Below are 24,289 nucleotides of genomic sequence, written 5' to 3'. Positions count from 1 at the left end.
ATCACTATGATTTCTACATCTCTTTTTTGTTCTTTTTCCAGACTGCTTAAGCAGCTTATTCTCTGTCCTCTAAAACACGATTTGTTAGAATATTTAATACTGTCTTTATAGTTGTGATAATACCACTTTGGAATTCTTTTCCTTTAGCTATTAGAATAGAAGTAAACTGTTTGAGATTCTGAAAGCGACTGAAAACGTATCTTTTTGGAAGATATTACTAGTTATTAGGTTTACTATTTACATTGTGTTTTTACAAGGATAACTCTTAATTGTACATCGTATTGAGCCCTTAGTATTGACATCAATAATCACATTTTTAATTGTTCTGAAGACATCCATCGCTTCTCCCCAGGAGTATCCACCTCCTCATGAAGACCCTTTCACCCCAAAAGCACCCCCCTCCTCCCCCCCCCCCCCCCCCCCCCCCCCGATAGAATCTGTCCTGCTCCTGAAGAGCCCCCACCCCCCATGAACCACCCCTAAGAGCATCCAAGTTGAAAACAAGGTTGAGTTTTTATTCTGCGTGCTGTTGGCATCATTTCTGTTGATACTGTTTGCTGAGCTTCTCTTTTCTTGTACCAGCCACAAGAGTAGTCTTGGCTTGCAAAGAATCTTTGGTGACCCCTGAGGTAGGCAGTTTGTATCCGCCAAAACACAGCCTGTGTGGGGTCAAGTGTGTCTGGTGCTTTCAATAAAGTATCCTAAGTAACATTTCCTGCGTTGGCTGGTCTTTGTGTCAACCTCTACTGCACCTTGGTTTGACTGGCTTAGCTGAGGAATAACTAATAAGTGAATGGAATAGCAAGGGTTAGTATACTGAAAGGATAGAAACACTTGTAAAGTTTTATGATATGTCAGTATTTTTTCTTTCCTGACAGGCCCCAATGCAGTTTCATGGGAATGGTAATCTCTCATGACATGCTGCTGGGCCGCTGGAGGCTTTCTTTAGAGCTGTTTGGCAGAGTGTTCATGGAGGATGTTGGAGCTGAACCGGGATCAGTAAGTGTTTATCACTAGTAGCAATAACTGAGTATGTGGTCACTGTAACAGAGAACTAACCTATTCTCTTGTTTTCAACTTAAAAGATTCTTACTGAGTTGGGTGGTTTTGAAGTAAAAGAATCAAAGTTCCGTAGAGAAATGGAAAAACTTAGAAATCAGCAATCAAGGGATTTAACTTTAGAGGTAAGGATTGTTAGCTTAAGGTAAGTTGTATCCAGTCATTTATGTACTTATTTCAGTTGTGCTCATAGAAAGTGGTGTAGTTGTTACTTGGTATCAGTTAAAAAAATTGTTTAAGCAGCCTCCTACAGTTCCAAGAAGTCCTTGAAGCTATGTTTATAAGAGCCCCAAACTGCATTACACACACTAGTATTTCATTAGTTTAGGCAATGTGTAGATAATTCTGTTTGTAGTGCTGGACAGTATTAGAGGTCATTCAGTCAGTCTAGTGCAGAATAGGTGACTAGGCAGTAGCCTAATAGTGAAGAGCCTGGGGTTAAGGGAAAACACAAGTTACACTAAGTCAGCAACAACAAATAAAGCTGGCATTGATAATGATGTGTTCTGACAATAATTTTACATATCAGACATCTATCAAACATATAAATGGCAAGTGACCGACTCACCCGCAAATGCGCAGTAAAGACTTCCCTCTCTGTCCCGCCCCCGCGTCAAGACATGATAACGTCAGAGGACGGAACAGAGAGGGAAAGAAACGCTGCGCTGAGGAGTGGACCTGGAACACGGAAGGGGAAGGAGGGAACCGCCGAGGTCGCTCCTGCTCTCCCCCCCCCCCCCCCCTCCCCGAGGTCGCGGCCGGCACCCCCTCCACCCGGGCTGGGCCCTCTCCTCTCCATTGAACTTACAGCGCCAAAACCGCAGCAGGCAGATCGCCTCCCATCGGCCTTCCTTCCTTGCCTGTGTCCTGCCCTCGCCGACGTTACGTCACACGAGGGTGGGACACAGGCAGGGAAGGAAGGCCGGTGGGAGGCGATCTGCCTGCTGCGGTTTCAGAGGTGAGGTGCTGTAAGCTCAATGGAGAAGAGAGCCCCCGGCCCGGGTGGAGGGGGGCCGGCGGCGACCCCGGGGGGGAGGGGCGGTAGCGGCGACCTCGGGGGGAGGGGCAGCGGCGGCAACCTCGGGGGGGAGGGAGGAAGGCTGCTGCGGCCCCGAACTTTATTTTCTTCTTTTGCGGAGCGGCAGCGGTAGTGGCGGAGCGGAGGATCATCTCAGACTTGGCAGGTGGGCGGGCGGGCCTGGGCCCACCCAGGCCCACCCGTAGCTACGCCCCTGCCCTCAACTAAACAACCCCAATCACATTCCCCAGAATAGCACACCCACACTCACCCCTCAGTACCACACCCCCACTGACGCCCCGTTCTCACCCACCCCAGAGTAGCACACAACCCTTGATTTTCTCATTTACAAAGTACTTAACATATCACTACTAATTACTACTAATCTTTTCTATAGTGCTACTGGACGTACGCAGTGCTGTACACATTATATGCAGATACTTTCTCTGTCCCTAGAAGGCTCACAATCTAAGTTTTTGTACCTGTAGCAGTAGAGGGTTAAGTGACTTGCCCAAGGTCACAAGGAACTGCAATGGGAATCAAACCCAGGCTACCAAGCTCAAAGCCCACTGCATTAACCATTAAGCTACTCTTCCACAACCTATCGCTGATCAATGCCAGCGAGGACAGCAAGTAAGCATTGCCTTACTGGAACAGAATGAAGGTCAAGCCCAGTATCCTGTTTCCAGCAGTGGCCAATCCAGGTCACAAGTACCTGGCAAGATCCTAAAACACAGCAATACATTTTATGCTGCTTATCATTGAAATAAGCAGTGGATTTCCCAAGTCCATGTTAATAATGGCATATGGACTTCTCTTTTAGAAAGATAGCCAAATCTTTTTTTAAACCCCACCAAGCTAACTGCTTTCACCACATTCTCTGGCAACGAATTCCAAAGTTTAATTACATGTTAAGTGAAGAAATATTTTCTTTGATTTGTTCAAAATGTACTACTTTGTAGCTTCATTGCATGCTCCCTAGTCCTAGTATTTTTGAAAGAGAAAACAAGCGATTCACATCTACCCATTCCAGTCCACTCATTATTTTATATACCTCTGTCACATGTCCCCTCAGCTGTCTTTTCTCCAAGCTGAAGAACCCTAGCTGCTTCAGCCTTTCCTCAGTCTCATCCCCTTTATCTTTTTCGTTGCCGTTATTTATACCTTTCCTAATTCCACTATATCTTTTTTGAGATGCGGTGACCAGAATTGCACACATTATTCAAGATGCAGTCACACCATGGAGCAATACAAAGGCATTATAACATCTTTATTACAAGGAAATGCGACGGTATTAGTATAAGTTGTCCACTCGGGTTTTACTGCGCCATATATATTCTTTTTATAAGCCCATCTCATTTCCTTGTAATATCGCTTTCTTTCTAACGATTCCACACTTGTTTGACAGTTTTTTAATGTACTGTTATTCCCCTTAGATGTACTTACAGATTCTCTAGCACTTTCAGAAATTACAAATTATAGGTACAGAATGTTTTCTATTTTTTTTCCCTTCCTTTTCATACCAAACTTTATTTTCTCCTTGTTTATTATGTATCTCCTGTGTCTGCCCATTGCTAGAATAAATATACAGTTGCCTAATTTTGCCCTATATTAATTACCACACACTGTTTTATATGATCCTAGTATAAATACAATGGCATTCTTGATTTCATTGGATTGTTTTCACCATTTGTATTGTTTTTAAACATATTTATGAGTAAGCTAGTTATTGTCATAATTTATAGAATTACTTTTATGTATTTTTATATATATAATTTGTTTTTAATTGCTTCGTTTACGTACTACATAATTAACAATGTATTTTATAACTGTCTCCATCAATTTTAATTTTGTTTTTAAGTTTATTCATTTATATATCTTGTATTGTGTAGGGACTCCTGAAGCAGGCCTCATCAGCTGAAACACAATTCGTGTCGAGTCTAGTATTCAATTTGCAATAAACTTCTGATGTGAACTCTCTGAGTCCGTTAGACATTTTTGTAATCTTCTTTGTCTCCTTCACTGTACTTGTTTGCCTAGTTTCACCTGTGCAAGGTTTTTGTTCTTCTGTGTGTGCCCATTTACTTCCTGCACCAGATCATGCGCTCCACTAAGGACTAGGTCTAGAATTGTTACTTCTCTTCTTGGCTCCTGAATCAGCTGCTCCATAAAGCAGTTCTTGATGTCATCAAGGAATTTTGCTTCTCTAGCATGTCCTGATGTTACATTTACCCAGTCAATATTGGGGTAATTGAAATCACACATTATTATTGTGTTACCCAGTTTGTTAGCCTCCCTAATTTCTGATAATATTTCTACATTTGTCTGCTCATCCTGGCCAGGTGGATGGTAGTACACTCCTATCACTATCCTTTTCCCCTTTACACATGGAATTTCAATCCATAGGGATTCCAAGATGTGTTTTGTGTCCTGCAGAATTTTTAGTCTATTGGATTCAAGGCCCTCCTTAGCATATAATGCTACCCCTTCCCCTTTACCCTATCACTGTGATATAATTTGTTTACTGATATGACAGTGTCCCACTGGTTATCCTCCTTCCACTAGGTCTCAGAGATGCCTATTATATCTATTTTTTTTTTCATTTAGTGCAATATATTCTACATCTCCCATCTTATTTCTTAGGCTTCTGGCATTTGCATATAGGCATTTCAAACTATGTTGTTTGTTATTATTTACAGCTTGCTCAGTAGTTGACAGTGATAATGTGCAATCTTGAAAATCATGTCTGCTTTTTATTTAAAGACACCTGGTCTACTATGGTGTCTATTGCAACCTTGCTATCGGGTGCCCTATCTTCCCTTGTTTGGTAATATCTTTGAAAGATACCTTATTCTGAACCATTTGCTTTTGAGCGACTGTCGGCCTTCCCTCAGTTTCTAGTTTAAAAGCTGCTCTATCTCCTTTTTAAATGTCGGTCAGCAGCCTGGTCCCACCCTGGTTAAGGTGGAGCCCACCCTTTTGGAATAGGCTCCCCCTTCCCCAGAATGTTGCCCAGTTTCTAACAAATCTAAAACCCTCCTTCTTTCACCATCACCTCATCCATGCATTGAGATTCCAGAGCTCTCTGCTTGTCTCTTGGGTCCTGCGCTTGGAATGAGGAGCATTTCTGAAAATGCTACATGGAGGATCTGGATTTCAGCTTTCTACCTAGGGTCTAAATTTGGCTTCCAGAACCTCCCTCCCACATTTTCCTATGTTATTGGTACCTATATGTAGCAAGACAGCCTGCTCCTCCCCAGCACTATCTAAAATCCTATCTAGGTGACGCATGAGGTCCACCACCTCTCAACAGGCAGGCAAGTGACCAGGCAATCTTCACATCCACCAGCTACCCAGCTATCTACGTGTCTAATAATCAAATCACCAACAGCGGTCCTAACCCTTCCCTCCTTGGCAGAAGCACCTGGAGACACATCCTCGGTGCAAGAGGATACTGCTTCCCCTGGTGGGCTTGTCCTGGCTACAAGATTATTTCCAACTTCAACAGGATGATGCTCTCCTTTTAGGGAGCCTCCCTCCTCCAAGGCAGCACAGGGTCTGCCAGACTGGAGGTGGGACCTCTTTACAGCGTCCCTGTAGGCCTACTCAATGTACTTCTCTGTCTCCCACAACTCCTCCAAGTCTGGTACTCTAGCCTCAAGAGAATAGACTCATTCTTTGAGAGGTAGGAGCTCTTTGCATCGAGCACACACATATAACCTCTCAACAACTGGGAGATAATCATACATGTGACACTCGGTTCAAAAGACTGGATAGCACCCCTCTCGCTACTGGACATTTATCTGCCTCTTAGTATTTGAGTTGTTTAATTAAAACTTCTGAAGGTACTAGGGATATTAGATGAATATAAGGAGCCTTAAGATTATATGATATGTGTAATTTATTTAGTGTTTGGTTCTCAGAAACTAAATGTAATTAAAATTCTAATGAGAACACTCCTCTTGTTATCCTTATTAGAATAGTGACTATAATTGAAGAGTTGTGCTTAGGGGTAAGTGGGAGGGGGATGGGAATGACGACTGAACTAGACCCTGCTGTGCCTTCTACATGCTATCTGTTAATGCTATTTCAGAAAGTTCAAGTTTTAAAACTATGGAAACTATGAGGGAAAGGATATGGCGACTAGTTAATAAAGTTTGATTTTTTTAAAATTCTGTCTTTATCAATAACCTACAATTCCTCTTTTAAACCCTACTCTTTAAGTTACCAAAACACAAAGCAACATAATGTTCACTTACCCAGAGAAATGTTCTCTTCTCTCAGAATTTTAAACATATGAGTAATTCTTCTACTGTTCTCAGTATTATCTGTGCTTTTCTCATCTTGCTGTCTTAGCACTGTATCTTTAAAATGTCTTAGTCATATAATAAGGTTCCTCTCCACATATATGAATCTTTGTAACATGCTTTAGTTAGATTCAGTGTTTGTGGTTTAATTTGTGCAGCAGTACCAGTATCTTGCGCACACACTAGATTTGAATGGGCTTTGTACCCCAATTAACAACACACATTTCTAAAAGAAATCAAATAGCACAGGGGGGTCTATTTTAATTTTAAAGTGATAACAGGGTGAGTACTGCTTGGCATAAATACTTACGTCACTTATCATGGGGATCCAGGCTGTTAATAGCTTGCTACAGCTCTCATGAAACCAGCTACATTGGTGCTGGCAAATTTGTGGTCTTCAGATAGTCCAACAAGGCCACATGTTCATGTGGCAGCTTCACTGGTTTTGGTGGGTGCTTGAAAGTGGGGGTATTGATGCATGTTGGATTGGGTGTGGATAAATGTATGCGTTTCTGCTTGGGATGATAAAGAACCAAAGAGGAATACAAATATATAATTTGGCTAAAGAGAGCTATGCAGGGAGTTAGTCTTCTGCTTATTGCAACAGAGATATAGGCCCATATTTATTTGTTGGGATTTATTAACCACCTTTATGAAGAGATTCACACATATCTTTGTTGGGAGCTACCTGTGCCAGAATGGTATAATCAAGAATAGCTTAGTAAGCTGGATGGAATAATTACTCTGTATCTGCTATCATCTACGGTTTTGTTTTATTTATTTATTTAGTACCACTTGGTACATTGCCTTTTAATATAATAAAATACATAATTATTTTAAGGACCTATTCAAACATTTATTATATATATCTGCTTTGCATAATCTGTGATTATTAACTAGACTAGCTTTGCTCTGCCAGTTTAATCTATTAAATTGCAGACATGTTACTGTGCATCACAAAAGATTTAGATAGTAAAAAATTTGAATTGATCCCTGTGCTCCAACCAGGAAATATGTGAGTTTCTGATTATGAATTGTTCCATATTTCATATGCAAACAAGTAATATTGCCTCACACTGCAGTATACTTGTCTAATGGGTTTATTTTGTGGTAGGTGGATCGAGATCGGGATCTTCTGATTCAGCAAACAATGAGGCAACTCAACAACCATTTTGGCCGTAGATGTGCTACAACTCCAATGGCAGTACACAGGGTTAAAGTGACGTTTAAAGATGAGCCAGGAGAGGGTAGTGGTGTTGCACGAAGTTTTTACACTGCTATTGCACAAGCTTTTCTTTCAACTGAGAAACTGCCAAATCTTGATTGTATCCAGAATGCCAACAAAGGAACACATACAAGTAAGCGTCAGGTTTTTATTATGGTTGGAAGTAAATGTGAGTTTTAACAGAGTGCAGAAAACATATGAAATTCTTTGGAATAAAATAAATTGGGGTACGCCAGGCCAAGTGATGCCATTACTAGAATCATATAAGATGTATGGAGAGCTGTATAAACATACATATAACAGATGATACTGATTCCCTGCTGCTTAAACTCTACTCAAGGCACAGATGAGACAAATAAGAGAAACTATATTAAAATGTTAAATTGAGAAGGCCATAATCGAACAGAATGAGAGTTTACATTTCAAATGGAGCCGGAGAAGGGTAGGCTTTTTGGAAGAATTTATAATAAGGTAAGAGAAAGGAAGCAAGATGTACCTACTTAATGCTTTGAACCCAAAAAGTGCTCATCCATGGAATAGTATTTATTATTTATGTACAGTGCACTCCATTTAAGTGCATGTCGGATAAGCGCATGCTCTGTTTAACTGCATGCTGTACTTCGGTCCCGTTTTTGGCTCCATCAATTTCTATGGGGACAAACTTCGGTTTAGCACACCACTGATAAGTGCAAGATTCACTTATATGCATGGTTTAAGACCGCTCCTCTGCAGGAAAGACTCCGCATAAGCGCGCGCAAGGAATATGGAAGCCGATTGGCATGTGACAACCAATGAGATTTCAAATTTACCGCCCCTTTAACTGCCACAGGCAGAATTAGCAAAAGAATGTTGTACACTGGGGTTGTCGTTGTTGCGCAACTGTAAGACTTTAACACTGGCTGAACGAATAGAGTTCTTAAAAAATTAGAAAACAAACGAAGTCAAGCATCTGTTGCTAAAGAATATTATGTCAATCCCCGTTATATTTCACATATCTTGAAGCAGAAAGACCAGCTTCTGGAAGACTGGCAAAACAATACAAATCCACAACGGAAACGAAAACAGGCGGGAAAAGCTGAGGAGGTAGAAGATGCTCTTCTTCGGTGGTTTTCTCAAGTCATGAGTAGTTTCCTGTCAGTGGCCCACTGCTTATGGAGAAAGCTAATCAGCTAGCTGAAAGTCTTGGACTAACTGAATTCAAAGCCACTGTTGGATGGTTGGAAAGATGGAAGGAAAGGAACAACATAAAATTCAAGAAACAGCATGGTGAGAAACAAGACGCTGATGACTCTGGTGCTGAAAATTGGGTTGTTTTAGTTCTTCCTACCATCTTGAACGAGTTTGCACCTCGTGACATTTTCAATGCTGACGAAAACGGTCTCTACTGGCGAGCGATTCCTAATGGAACACTTGTATTCAAACAAGCCAAAACTAGAGGAGGTAAAACGTCGAAGGACCGATGAACGATCCTTCTTTGCTGCAATATGGATGGGAGTGAGAAGTTGGAACCCCTCATCATTGGAAAGAGCAAACAGCCCCGTTGCTTCAAGAATGTTAAGCGACTTCCTGTGTCATATGAGGCTAACGCAAATTCATGGATGACTGGGGAAATTTGGAAGCAGTAGCTAAAGAAGTTAACTAGAATGCGGGCACAAAAGCGTCAGATTTTGTTGCTTTGTGATAATTGTGCTGCAAATAGTGATGATGTCAGGTTGTCTAACGTCAAGGTGGTCTTCCTGCCACCAAACACTACCTCTCTGATCCAACCTATGGTCAGGGCATAATAGCCAATTTCAAACAACATTATCGGGCTGTTGTGCTATGTCATCTGATGAGCATTATGGATGACCAGACTGGCAAGGATAAAGGTGCTGTTGAACTGGCTTGTAATCTATCACTGTTGGATTCCCTACATATGCAGAAAGAAGCCTGGAATCATGTTACACAGGCAACCATTGTGAACTGCTACAAGCGGGCAAGGTTTGTTAGGGATGTGGAGAGGGACGAAACAGATGCAGCTGTTGCAAATGCATCAGATGAACAGGCTATTGACTTCCCAGCAGGTGTTACTGAAAAGGAGTTTCATCACTACGTAGCTGTAGATTACGATCTACAAACAGCTAACGACCTACAAACAGCTAACGACAGCACTGATGTCCAGATATGTGCCTACACACAGGCAACGGCTGATGATGAAACAGATGATGAAATGAGCAGCGAGGCACGTGCTGACAAAATTCAACAACCTCCTGTCACTTTTGCAAGAGCGCTGGAGAGTCTGAACACCGTGCAGGCCTATCTGGAGGCCACTGCATGTCAATGCTATGACAGTTTTTACCATCTGGCAGACGTAGTCTATGGAACTCACAGACTCAAGAGTGTACAGAGGACTATGACTGATTACTTGCTGTAAAACTTCAGAATTCACTTCTGCTGGAGCTTCGCCTAGAGCAGGACTATTTGAAATATTGCAAACAATTGAAAACATGGCTTTGTTTTAAATTTTTAAATGTTAGATAGCATTTTATGTGTGATACATTTTCTTTTTATACTGTACATCATTTTCTTTTTATACTGTACATCATTGACAGTTTGTTTATCTTTCTTATTTTTGGTTGTTAGCCATTCTAAGCATTTATGGTTTGACATGATATACAAAATTTGCTATGTTATGTTATAGACAGCCTGAAGTAATGACAGAACTCAGCTACCAAAATAGTATTCTTTGGGGTGGTTTCAAAAGACTGTTACAAACATGAAAGGGGTAGAACATTTTTAAATTGCTGTGATTGCGGTTCATTGAATTACATCCATTTGAAAAGTAAAAACTGACTTTTCTTCCAGGCCTAATGCAGAGGCTGAGGAACAGAGGAGAGCGAGATCGGGAACGAGAGCGGGAAAGAGAAATGAGACGGAGTAGTGGCTTGCGAGCAGGTTCTCGGAGAGACAGAGATAGGTACGTGGTTTTATCTTGCTTACAACTATAACCTGGTCATAAGTGTAGAGACATCCCCTAAAAGAGCAGTAGACATCTTTTCTAACCCTGTGAATTATTTTCTGAGAAGTTCTGAGAGAAGAGGACATTTCTCTGGTAAGTGAACATTATTTTGCTTTGTGCTTTGGGACCTTAAAGATTGGGGTTTAAAGGAGGAATTGTAGGTTAGTGATAGGCAGAATAAAAATATAGAAAAAGCAAACTTTATCAACTAATCTCCATACTCTTTTCTCCCTAATTTTAAAACTTGAACATTGTACCGCAGCATTAACAGCCTCTAGCAGGCATAGCAGGACCTAGTTTAGTCTTATTGGGAAAAACAAAAAAGCGAGATAGAAAAGCAAGCATTATTAACTAGTTTCCATAGTTTACAACCCTTTTCCTATAGTTTTAAACAGAAATTTTCTCTAGAAGTAGACACTTTTCCCATAGTTTTAAACTGAAACTTTTTCTAGAGGTAGAAACTTAACAGCCAAAGAATTTTAAAAGGTAGTAGGAAGGCTGAAATCTTGTTCTAAAAGACAATTATTTTCTGTTCTTTGGTTACTAGAGAGATGGCACTTCTACTGACCTCAATTAGGTGTTAATTAAGATGTGAGGAAGTAGAATATTTGCAGAGGTTGCTAAGGCCAACCTGATTACTGAGTTAGCTAGAAATGGTCTGTTTGAAGCAGTCCCCTTAGATTCAAAACTGTATAAAGAGGAAAGGTCCAACTTAACTTTCTTTCTGAGAAGTTCTGAGAGAAGAGGGCATTTCTCTGGTAAGTGAACATTATTTTGCTTTGTGCTTTGGGAACTTAAAGATTGAGGTTTAAAAGAGGAATTGGCAGAGTAAACAAACTTTATCAACCTATCTCCATACTCTTTTCCCCCTAGTTTTAAAACTTGAAATTTGTACACAGCATTAACAGCCTCTAGCAGTCACTGCGAGACCTAGTTTAGTCTGAATCTGGTCCTTGGTGGCGTGCGGGGCATAGTGCGAGAGGTGGCGGTGTTGGGTCCCCAGGAAAACAGTGATCATAAAATGATCAAGTTTGAGCTACTATCTGGAATGAACCCACAAAGGAATCTACTGTAGCTTCTTCTTTTTTTTTTTTTTTTTTAATTTTCGAAAGTGCGACTATAATAAAATGAGGAAAATGGTTAAAAAGAAACTGCTAAGGTCCGTTAGATATTTGTCGAGCATCTTGACCGGTCTGGAGGGTCGTGGAGGAAGGTGAAATTAGATCTTACCTGCTAATTTTCTTTCCTCTAGACCCTCCAGACCGCTCAAGGCCCGCCCTGTCTGTACTGTAGGCCAGGAGGTATGCTTTGTCTGTTGATTATCTCTTGGCAGCTGTTGATTGTGGTGTCTATCGTTTCAGACTCTGTTTTTACCAGTTTTGTTGGTATGAGTCTGGGCAGGTGTGACCGAGTTTGGTAGTCCACCTGTGGAAGCACATCTGACAAAAGGACACAGTGAGAGAAATGAAGAAAGTGTCCAGTTGGCAGTGACCACGTACAAGTTTGCTGGTTATAGTTAGTGTTAGTGTTTCTCTGCTTTGTTAGGTTTATACTGGCAAGTGGATGTACTGCACAGGTTATATATACAGTATTCAAAAGCTCAGTGTTTCTCAGTCTCCCTCTGCTGGTAGGAGGACATAACCCACGGGTCTTGACCGGTCTGGAGGGTCTAGAGGAAAGAAAATTAGCAGGTAAGATCTAATTTCACCTTTATATGGATAGAGGGGAGGGAAGAGAGAGAAGTGCTGGACATGGATGGAGGGTAGGAGAGAGGAGAAATGCTGGACATGGATGGAGGGGAGGAAAGAAAAAAGAAGAAGATGCACATGGATGGAGATGAGGGAAAGGGAAGAGAGGAGAAAAACTGCAGGTAAGATCTAATTTCACCTTCCTCCTCGACCCTCCAGACCGGTCAAGACGCGTGGGATGTTCCAAAGCAGTAAAGACCCTAAGGGTGGGATCCCCGAAGGCCAGAGGTCAACACTGCAGCCCCAAAGCCTGCCTCTTCCTTGGCATGCACATCAATCCTATAATGCTTAACAAAGGAATGCAATGACGACCAAATCGCCGCTCGACAAATATCTAACGGAGGAATCATACTACTCTCCGCCCAAGAGGCCGCCATTCCCCTGGTAGAATGAGCCACAAACTCCTTAGGAACCATGCGACCCTTTAGCAAATAAGCAGAAGCAATCGACTCCTTCAACCATCTTGCTATCGTTGCCTTGGAAGCTGCCGCGCCCTTTTTTGCACCACCATGAAGAACGAACAAACGATCCGAAACTCTATACTCCTGAGTTCTGGAAATATAACAGCGCAATACTCTCCGCACGTCTAACTTTGCCAGACGACGCTGTTCCGCATCCCCTGCCAAGTCACCCAAAACTGGCAAGGAAATAACTTGATTAACGTGAAACTCTGAAACCACCTTGGGCAAAAAGGATGGCACCGGGCGCAACAAAACCTTTTCCTTGGAAAAAGACAAAAAGGGTTCTCTACACGACAAAGCATGAAGCTCCGACACCCTCCGAGCTGAAGTAATAGCCACCAAGAAAACCGTCTTTAGGGAAAGATCCTTATCCGAAACAGAAACCAAGGGCTCAAACGGCGGCCTAATCAAAGCATCCAGAACGAGATTCAAATCCCATGGAGGCACCATCTGCCGCCGGGGCGGTCGCAGCAACTTAACACCCTTCAAAAAGACTTCCCCTGAACCTTCCCACGAAAACACAACAAAGCCGCCACCTGTACTTTCAAGGAGGACAAGGCCAGACCCCTGTCCATACCATCCTGCAAAAACTCCAATACATCCGTCACCTACGCGCGAAAAGGAAAACCCTGTCTACCTGCGCACCAATGCTCAAAGACTCTCCAGACCCGGACGTACGCCAACAAAGTGGATTGCCTACGCGATCTCAACATCGTGGCGATGACTCTGGACGAAAAACCTTTCTTCCTTAACATGTGCCTCTCAAGAGCCAGGCTGTAAGCAAGAGCCGATCCGGATCTGGCATAATTTATCGGTCCCTGACACAACACCACTGAATCTGACAACGGAAGAGGGTCCGATACTGCCAGCTGTACCAGATCCCCATACCACAGCCAACGCGGCCAATTCGGGGCTATCAAAATCACCCGTCCGGGTGCCGAGCAATGCGCTGAACTACGCGACCGACTAACAGCCATGGAGGAAAAACATACAGCAACCCCTGAGGCCAGGGCACCAGAAGAGCGTCGATCCCTTCCACTCGAGGAGCCCTCCGTCGACTGAAAAGCTTCTGAACCTGAGCATTGCGGGCCGTTGCCATCAGGTCCACCACGGGAAGCCCCCAGACCGACACAATGCGATGGAACACCGACCGATGTAGAAACCACTCTCTGGGGTCTAGAGTATGCCTGCTCAGGTAATCTGCATCCACGTTGTCTACTCCGGCCACATGTGCCGTGGAAAGCGCTAGAAGATGAATCTCCGCCCATTGGCACAACAGCGCCGCCTCCTCCACGACCGCCTGACTCTTTGTGCCCCCTTGACGGTTGACATAAGCCACGGCAGTGGCGTTGTCGCAGAAAACCCTGACTGCTTTTCGAACCAGAAGACTCTGAAAGGCCTGAAGCGCGAACCGAATGGCCCGAGTTTCCAAACGATTGATGGACCACTGAGCTTCTATCCGAGACCAGCGACCTTGAGCTACCTGCCCGAGACAATGAGCTCCCCAGCCCTGGAGACTGGCGTCCGTGACGAGGACCACCCACTGCGGGGCCTCCAACGGCATTCCCTTTTCCAGATTGCATGAGTCCAGCCACCACCGGAGACTGAGGCGCGGGATTACTGACAGCTGAAGGCGAATGTCCAACTCCTGAGACAGAGGTGACCAACGACTGAGAAGAGCTGACTGCAACTACTGCATGTGCGCCCGGGCCCACGGAACTACCTCTATGGTGGCCGCCATCAACCCCAGGACTTGCAGATATTCCCGGGCCGTCGGTGCCGATTCCGCCATAAACCGACAAATCTGACCCTGCAACTTGCGAATCCAAGGACCCGGCAAGAACACTTGACCCTTCCTGGTATCGAAAAGGACCCCCAGATACTCCAGAGACTGCGACGGCACCAGATGACTCTTGCCGAAGTTCACTACCCAGCCCAGAGACTGAAGAAACTACCACTCGAGCAGTAGCCATCTCACTCTCCGTCCGGGACTTGGCCCGAATCAGCCAATAGTCCAGGTACGGGTGCACCAGAATACCTTGCCTCCGCAAGGCCGCCGCCACTACAACCATAACCTTGGAAAATGTTCAGGGATCCGTTGCTAGTCCAAAAGGCAGAGCACAAAACTGAAAATGCTTCCCTAATACCGCAAAGCGAAGAAATCGCTGATGAATGTGCAGATAAGCTTCCATCAAATCCAATGATGTAAGAAACTCTCCTTCCTGAACCGCGACAATGACCGACCGCAACGTTTCCATGTGAAAAGAGGGAACCTTGAGAGCTGCATTGACTCTTTAGATCTAAGATAGGCCGAAAGGCATCCTCCTTCTTTGGAACCACAAAATAGATCGAATAGCAGCCCGAGCGGTGCTGAGCAGGGGGAACAGGTACCACTGCCCCCAGACTGATTAGACGAGCCAGCGTGTCCTGTACTGCTGCCCGCTTGAGCCTTGAATGACAAGGGGACTCCAGGAACCTTTCGGGAGGCGAACTGTCGAACTCTAGTGCATATCCGTCTCGCACCACCTCGAGAACCCACTGGTCTGAAGTGATTTGGGCCCAGTTCTGGTAAAACAGACTCAGCCGAGCCCCTACCAGAACCAGAGCCTGGGCCCACACACCTTCATTGCGAAGTACGCCCCGCAACCTGTCCTCCCGCGGAAAAGTCACGCCCTCCACGACGATTTCCCCGAAAGGACTGGGTGCGCTGGAAGAACCGACCTCTATAAGACCCACTAGTCCTCCCGGGCCTATATCGTCGAGCCTCCTTAAACCGACCTTGGGAGGACTTACCCCTGGTAGCCGCCTTGGGACGAAAATCCGGAAGACGAGGGGCCTTGGCATCGCTGAGACCGCGTACCAACTTATCCAAATCCTCACCAAAAGCATGGACCCCTTAAAGGGAAGAGAACACAGCTTAGCCTTAGAGGCCGCGTCAGCGACCCAACCTCGCAACCAAAGGGCCCTACGGGCCCCCACCAGCATAGCCATATTTTTGGCCGATGCACGCAGCAAATCATAAAGTGCATCAGACAAAAAGGATGATCCCATCTCCAACTTGGCTAACTCCTGAACCCCCGAGGTCCCAACCTACTACTACTACTACTACTTAACATTTCGAGCAACCAGCCTCCCACAAACCGAGGCCTGCAGAGCGAGGGCCGACAAATCGAAACTCCGCTTGAGAAAGGATTCGAGCCTCCTATCCTGGGGATCACGAAGAGCTGTCCCACCGTCTACCGGAATGGCCGTGGCTTTTGTAACTGCTGTCACCACAGCATCTACTGTGGGTGCCTTAAAGTAATCTCTATCTTCCTGAGGAAGAGGATAAAGTCTCGCCATCGCCTTAGAAACTTTACAGGGAGAGTCTGGCGAATTCCACTCTTGAAACACCATATCCCGGAGATCCTTGTTCATGAGGAAGGACCTTGCTTGCCGCTGAATACCCTTAACCAAGGGATCTACCTGTCTAGCCTCCCCCAAAACTGCCTCTGGCTGATCAAACTTAAGGGTGGACGTGACCTGCTCAATGAGCTCCGCAAGTTCCTCCCTATGAAAAATTTTCACTACGGAAGGATCCTCTCCAGGAAGCACAAAATCCGGATCCTGCGATCCTTCCAACCCCTCAGGATCCCCTAGCTCACTAAGAGCACCTTCTGACCCTACAGGAGAGAATCCTTCCCCGTCGTCTGACCACTCAAACCGAGGCCTCTTAGCCAGTACTGGACTAGCCCCCTCCTCTAAATGCGGGGGTCCCGACTTCCAGGCTTGGTACAGGGTCCAAACAAACTCTGGAGGAAAACCAACGCCTCCTGGACCCTCAGGCACACCTTTCGGAGCCGACACGGGGTCAGCAGGCCCAAAACCAGCAGACTCTGCAGGACGCGCGGAATTCAAAATGGCGGATGTTCTCGCCAAAACTAAACTCGCCGGCCCTGCCGGAGCTCCCGCTGCCCCAGACACCCCTGAATTCGTGGAACCCTCCGCGGTTAACTCAGGGGGAGCCGACATCGACGAAGCCTGCTTCGGCTTGCCACACAGACGACACTGTCCTCCTGGCATTTCCACACCTCGGCGCGAACACGCGCGACACCGGAGGAGTTTGCCTGCCATAACACTGAAGGCAAAACAACGAGCTGTGCGAATCGGCGCCAAAATCTCACTCACAGCTCTCTCACACAACTCACTCGCACTGCTCTCTCGTTACATGCGGGAACCGAACCTGCTGTTCGTTCCTCGTCAGATAAAGGCACAGATAGCTCTTAAAGAGATATCAACACCAATTGGCAGCTGAGAAGTGGAAGGCACTCAAGGCTACAATATAATAAAAGCAGCCGAGGCACAAAGCTGCCAGAAATCTCAATAGAGAGCAGCACAGGGGGAGGGACCCGAAACAGGTGTGACACCCCAGGAAGAGAAACTGGGCCCCACCAGACCCAGGGCCCCGAAGCACTTTTTTTTTTCCAGACAACACAGGTACAGGGTATATTCAAAAACCAAGAATTTGGCAAGAAGACTAAAATCCCCTTAACCTATAAGCCAAACTACCTCACCAGACTATTGAAGACTGCACAGGCTGTCCTTCTACCTCTGCTGAGACTGAAAAAATACTGGCTAGTGGATGTACTGCACAGGTTATATATACAATATTTAAAAGCTCAGTGTTTCTCAGTCTCCCTCTGCTGGTAGGAGGACATAACCCACGCGTCTTGACCGGTCTGGAGGGTCATGGAGGAAGCAATAATTCTCTCTCCCCTCTCTTCTATCCAAGTCCAGCATTTCTCCTCTCTCCCCACCAACCCCTCCATCCATCCATGTCCAGCAATTCTCCATCACCTGCTCTCCTCTCCATCCATTTCCAGCATTTTCCTCTCTTCCCTGCCCTCTTCTCCCATCCATGTGCATCTCCTCCCTGTCTTCTCTCCCCTACATCTATGTCCAGCATGTCTCCATCCTCTATCCCCTGCCCTCCCCTGTCATCCATGTCCGGCGATTCTCCTCTCTCCCCTTCCCTCCCTTCTCACCCATGTCCAACGTTACTCCTCCCTCCCCTGCCCTCCCCTCCCATCCATGTCCAGCGAGTCTCCTCTCTCCCCTGCCCTCCCCCTCCCATCCATGTCCAGCAATTCTCTCTTCCCTGTTCTTCCCTCCTATCCATGTCCAGCATGTCTCCTCTGCCCTACCCTCCCATCCATGTCCAGCAATTCTCTCTTCCCTGCCCTCCCATCCATGTCCAGCATGTCTCCTCTCTCCTCTGCCCTCCCATCCATGGCCAGCGATTCTCCTCTCTCCCCTGCCCTACCCTCCCATCCATGACCAACATGTCTCCTCTCTCCCTAGTCCATGTGTTAGCCCTCAGCCTCCTTCTCCCAGCCCCAGCATCAGACCCTTCTCCACAGATCAGCTGTGTTTATATTTGTGAACTAGGTGGTTAATTTGTATGCCTAGCTGGCTAATATAAGATGGTACAAATGAGAAACATGCCTCTCGTCTGCGACTTACTGATTTCAGAAAAGTAGAATGCAGAAAGGCACAGTAAAGTGGCATATGCCGTCATAGGTAGAGGAATGGGATGGACCATAGGGACCATGGCCCTACTAATATTTTGCCAACAGAGCATTGGTAAGTAGAGAGCTTGGCGGTGGAACTGGATATTGGCTTGTTTAGCCACGCCAACTACAAAGATTTTCCGCTGTCCTGTCTTATTCAGTGGAAATTTTGTAAATACTTTAACATTGCTGTGCCAGAAAAACACTGGGATCATGCCAAGGGCACAATTGTGGAGAATGAAGTTGTGATTACCTGGGACGTTTTAGTTCCCACAGATAAGATTAATGCAAGAAAAGTGGGCAAAGGAGAGAAGCACAAAAACAGCACTACCAGTAGAAGTGTCTCTGCCAAGTGACTGTTCTGTACTACATGTGAAGAGAACATCTTTAGACTCAATTTTTCTGGTACAAAAACTAGGTCAAAATTATTACCCTTCCGATGCTTTGGATAGTTAGCCACTTGAGTCATTTGATCTAAAAAGTCTTCAGTTGATATGGGATATCATCAACATGGACTTTAAAATTGCCCAATATTTTATAATTATATGGTGTCTGGGGGAAAAAAGGGAACCCCCCCCCCCCCCTCCAAACATTTTTTCAAGTAACCCAAAAAGTCCTATTGCAACAGAATCTTGTGTCTGAAATTTAAGACATTTGAGTACTTTTTTTTTTTTTCAACAGGATGGTGCTCTAGCACATTGAGCTTGCAAAACAGTTGAGCTCTTAATTAGTGAAACCCCAGAATTCATTGAGCCAAGACCTCAGTGGTGTTGAAGATTTCATGAATGTGTCAAGGTTGAAGGAGGACACGTTGAACACGTTATGAATTAGCTAAGAAAAAAAACCCATTATACTAATGTATTTTCAAAAGTCATACTAAATGTTTAAACAATTGCAAAGTACTTTGAAACTGTAAAGGAGTTCAGTTTTTTCTGAACACCGTGTAGAAATATACCCTTCCTTTTCACTAAATAACTGTACTAAACAACAGATATGTCCCAGAAGCCCTATGAGAGTGATAAACCAGACATCCCCCCCCCCCCCCCCCATTATTTAAAAGATAAGTATTTCAGTCCTACTAGATGACAAACTCTGCACCTGTGAATAATCTAAAATAGCTTTCAGTACAATTCTCACATGCCCTCTACAGCCAGCCATTCTGGGCTGCTGTTCCACCAGGGTACCTAGTGAGTATAACTGGTTCAAGAGCATCTCATCACTCTGAGCAAGCCAAAATTTCATCTAACAGAGTATAGTGGCCTGGGTGTCAGAAATCAAATCACACCTGACCTCCACTTTAGGTTTTACTGAATCTGTGTTAATTAGAAAAATAGAAAGGTTCATATTAGAAACTGAATCTATGGAATGTTTAACCACAGCACATTGCAGGTGTCGATGTTGAGGAGGCCTTCCTAATGCGCTCAAGAAGCCATAGCAGCCCCTTCCCACAACAATAGGGATTGAGTTCATCATAGACATGAATGAACCTCCAAAGCAAATATGAATATATGTTACCAGTTAAAGCACATATATATAACTTGACATTGATTGTCATAAAACTAGTACTACCTATAGAAAGGCATGTGTTCAAAGTCCACCTTAAGTACGTACACCAAGGGCCTTTCAGAATGTTCTTTGGATATATGCCAGCCCCTTTGTAGGGGGACATCATCTCATTCTGAGGGTGTTCGGCAGGGGTAAGGTGGGTATCCTGATCATGAGGCAGAGCAACAATGGAGAAAAGTCCAACAGGGCACAAGTAAGTTGTAAGCATTGTTCTGACCCTTTCTACTTAAATGAAACAAAACATGCATAGACAGGGATAGGGTATGTCATGACTGTGGGCCTGCCCCTTTGTAGGGGATCATGGGAGCTAGATGCCAGCTCACTCTGCTATTGCTCTGCAAGGGGGCAGAGTCAGAGATCCCAATCTTTACCCCCTTATCTTCCTACCAATCTAAACAGATACTAAATCTAGCTAGCAAGGTGGGCTTTTCCTTGATTATTTAGCTTGTCATTTGCCTGTTGCCATACTACTAGTACTGACCTTTTTAGTATTTTGTGAATTATAACCTGCTGGTACTGTCCCAGCTTACCTTATGGCCTGAAGTATTTCTAAGTGTTGTTTCCTTTCTCTGCCCATTGTTTTGTCCTTATTGTCTTCCCCCCCCCCCCCCCCTCCACCCCCTTACCTCAACCTCCCAACCCTGTTCCTATCATTGTCATATAATAGTAGATAAGGACATTAGACCTTGCCAGTGCAGTGCTACAGACTCCAGCTGATCTTTCACATTCCTCTTACTTCTTCACCATGATGTATCCTATGCTTTGTGATAGACTTTGTTTTTTGTTATTAAAACACTTATATGTATCATCCTGCTTTATATTTTTTAAGGGATTTTAGAAGACAGCTTTCCATTGATACACGGCCCTTCAGACCAGCATCGGAGGGAAATCCCAGTGATGATCCTGATCCTCTGCCAGCACATCGGCAAGCACTTGGAGAAAGGCTGTATCCTCGTGTGCAAGCAATGCAGCCGGTAAGACCAATGCATTTTGATTTGATATACCACAAATCATTAAAAAAAAAAAATCAGTTTACATGTTAGAAATTACAGTTTGGGGAATATAACAAAACGGTTGTAAATTACAGTTAACAGTTAAAGGAAACTAACCAATTGAGGACTGGTGGACAAGCAGAAGCGGTACATAGGACCAAAAGGAACTACAATCCCTAAACAAAAGAATACAGTAGGTTAAAAAAAAAAACAAAACAGGAAGAGATGTGAGGCTTTGTGGTTCTCCAGCCTACAGAGAGGGCAGCCGTAAGGAGAATCTTTCCTTGACCAAAATAATAGGCTTAGAAACAGAAATTGATGGTAGATAAAAAACCATGTGTCCCATCCAATCTACCAACCCATACTATCTACTCTCCCTTCCTATCCCTCAAAGATCCTACATGCTTGTCCCATTCTTTCTTGAATTCAGATAGTCGTCTTCTCCACCACCTCCATTGGGAGGCCGTTCTTCATATCCACCACCCTTTCCATAAAGAAGTAGTATTTTCTTTAGATTACTCCTGAGTCTATCCCCTTTTCATTTTATCCTATGCCCTCTCATTCTAGAGTTTCCTTTCAGTTGAAAGAGCTTTGCCTTTTGTGTATTTATGCCACAGAGATATTTAAATGTCTCCTTCATATCTCTTCTGCCTTTCTTCCAAAGTATATAATAATAATGCTCAGCGCTGATCAATCACTTCTCTCTCTGGGTCTCTGTGAAGCTAAGTAAACTGTTTTAAAAGTTTGAGTTTGACAAGAAAATTCATATTAATTATTAACAAGTTAGATTTGAATAAAATTAAAATTTGAGTAACACCGATGATGAGTTGGTAAGTCATAGGATATAATTCCTATGTGAAACGAGTTACCACTGAGCTCTACTCTAGGTTGACATGTGAATATATTCTGCTGTACCACGAATTGAGAGAGGGCAAAAGTGATTTATTAGCACAGAGCATTACTATTATATATCGCTGATCAGAAGCTGTAAGTTTTTGGGACTTTAAATTGATTTCTTCCAAAGTAAACATATAAAAGTTTTTAAGTCTGTCCCAGACAGGATTTGAACTTCTTAAGAGATTTTTCTGATATCAAACCATTCCATAAGATTGCTGAACCAGGATTTTCAAGTGGGAGGGTGTCATGAAACACATGGAGGGGCATAATTGAACGGGGCGCCCAAGTTTTCCTGAGGACGTCCTCGCAGGACGTCCTGGTGAAGGGGCGGGGAAACCCGTATTATCGAAACAAGATGGGCGTCCATCTTTCGTTTCAATAATATGGTCGGGGACGCCCAAATCTCAACATTTAGGTTGACCTTAGAGATGGTCATCCCCCGTTTTCGGCGATAATGGAAACTGAGGACGCCCATCTCAGAAATGACCAAATGCAAGCCCTTTGGTCATTGGAGGAGCCAGCATTCGTAGTGCACTGGTCCCCCTCACATGCCAGGACACCAACCGGACACCCTATATTGAACAATGAACAAAAAATGTGCAGTCAGCAAACAATAAAGGTAACTGAAATATGGATCAATTATAACACTAAACATTAGTTTACGTCCTAAAAAGTACTTGAGAAGCTCAGGAAACATGCTGTTCACAGATTATCACAGGGCCTTAGCAAAGAGCTCCTGCTCTGTTTTCTTCTTGGCTAAGACCGGAGGCAAAACCAGTACACTCTAAAGGAAATGAGCTCCTGCGCCAAGGCCAGAGACACGGTCCACAGCTCGGATCGAGCCCAACCTGTTTGCAGTTTGATGATGCTTGAGGTTACTTAGATGACTGTGTAACTTTTTTTGAAAAAAATTGTCGCCTCAGTGAGATGCCTCAGAAAGACTGAGTGCGTTATTGGAAGGAAAGCTCACTGGTAGAGCACTTGAGGCATTCCAAGGACTGTCCATGGAGACTGCTCCCAGTTTGAGGAGATGTGCAAAGCTTTGTTGAACCATTATGCTATTACCACCGAGACTTATAGACTAAAGTTCCGAACTTTGCAAAAGGGGACAGATGATATTCACAGCGAGTTTGTGATCCATCTAAGATACCAGCACCAGTAGTGGCTCAGTGGAGCTGAAGTTAAAACCCTGGAGGACTGTCAAAACCTGATGGTCCTGGAGCAGTTTCTTCAGCGTTGTCGTCCAGAGGTGATGGAACATGTTCAATATTACCAGCCCCGTACTCCAGAGAAGGTGGCTGAGTTGGCTGACATCTTCATGGCTAACCGTCCCTGGATGGCAAACAGAAGCCGTCCATATCCGTAGCAGCCAGTATCTAAGGGCAGCCAGGGCCCTAAGCCAAATATTCCTGCACCCTCAGAGACTGTCAACAAACCACCACTACTACTACTACTACTATTTAGCATTTCTATAGCGCTACAAGGCGTACGCAGCGCTGTACAAACACAGAAGAAAGACAGTCCCTGCTCAAAGAGCTTACAATCTAATAGACAAAAATAAAGTAAGCAAACCCTCCGGTGTTCCCCAAAAACCTAAAGCCTTTAGGCATGAGCGTCTTTATCAGTGTGCCTAGATAATCCCAAGCCTTCAGTAAAGAGCATTCCAGTTCCTGCACCAAGGCTGGTGGCTTTCGTAGGTGGCTCCAGTACCACAAAGGAGACCCACGCAGTTGCCACAGCACAAAAAGTTATTGGCCATTCATCAAGCAAGGAAGCAGATGGGTTTCCACAACACTACCAGAACCCCAGTAACTGCGAATCAGATCCAGGTAGCTGGGCTTGTGGACTTGCTCTAGCATGACTTTGTTATGACCAGAGTTAGTGCTGGAAGATGGTAGTCTACCAGGACGCACTGTGGAATTAGTGCTATCCAATGTATCCAGAGAAACTGTACCCATTGCCCAAGTATTCCTGAATTGGGGTGCCAAGCCTGGATACAGAGAAGTAGGAGTAATGAAAAACATGCTGGTACCAATGTTGTGTGGGACCAACATAGGTCCAATGAACATTACTATTGATAGCAGAGCCATCATCTCCGCTATGGTGACCCATAGGCCCAGACGGCCCAACAAGCAGAAGCAGCAGAGATCACCTCTCCAGATCCTGATCCAGTCCAGGTGGAACCAGCTGACCAAGCGACAGGAGGAGGTGCTCCAGTGCTTCCAGCAGCACCAGTTCCAGAGGTGACCGTGGCCGCGAGTATGGAACAGCCTGACTTAACTGACACATCTATTGATCAGACTGATGACCCTGATTTGTCAGTCACCAACAGAGACCCTTCCAGATATGGATACTGATATAGGACAGAGACATGCCTTTCAGGAAGCACTACGCTCTGACCCTGACCTGGAAGCCATGAGGCAAAGGGCTGGGCAACCGATCAGACTTGTAAAGATCATATCCTATGGA

The 24,289-nt window shown here is 44.6% G+C and overlaps 1 protein-coding gene across 1 annotated transcript in view; it reads left to right on the top strand.

Annotated features, from left to right (window-relative positions):
* The window catches only part of UBR5 (ubiquitin protein ligase E3 component n-recognin 5), a 651,214-nt gene that overhangs the window by 544,741 nt on the left and 82,184 nt on the right, over positions 1-24,289 (top strand). The window contains 5 exon segments of the mRNA XM_030189847.1: positions 879-999; positions 1,086-1,184; positions 7,499-7,742; positions 10,454-10,565; positions 20,761-20,905. Coding sequence (XP_030045707.1) covers positions 879-999; positions 1,086-1,184; positions 7,499-7,742; positions 10,454-10,565; positions 20,761-20,905 — 721 coding nt within the window.

Source organism: Microcaecilia unicolor, chromosome 1 (assembly GCF_901765095.1).
Source record: "Microcaecilia unicolor chromosome 1, aMicUni1.1, whole genome shotgun sequence".
Classification (NCBI taxonomy): Eukaryota; Metazoa; Chordata; class Amphibia; order Gymnophiona; family Siphonopidae; genus Microcaecilia; species Microcaecilia unicolor.
The sequence above is the reverse complement of the archived record's forward strand: the minus strand, read 5'-3'. Positions and strand labels throughout refer to the sequence as shown.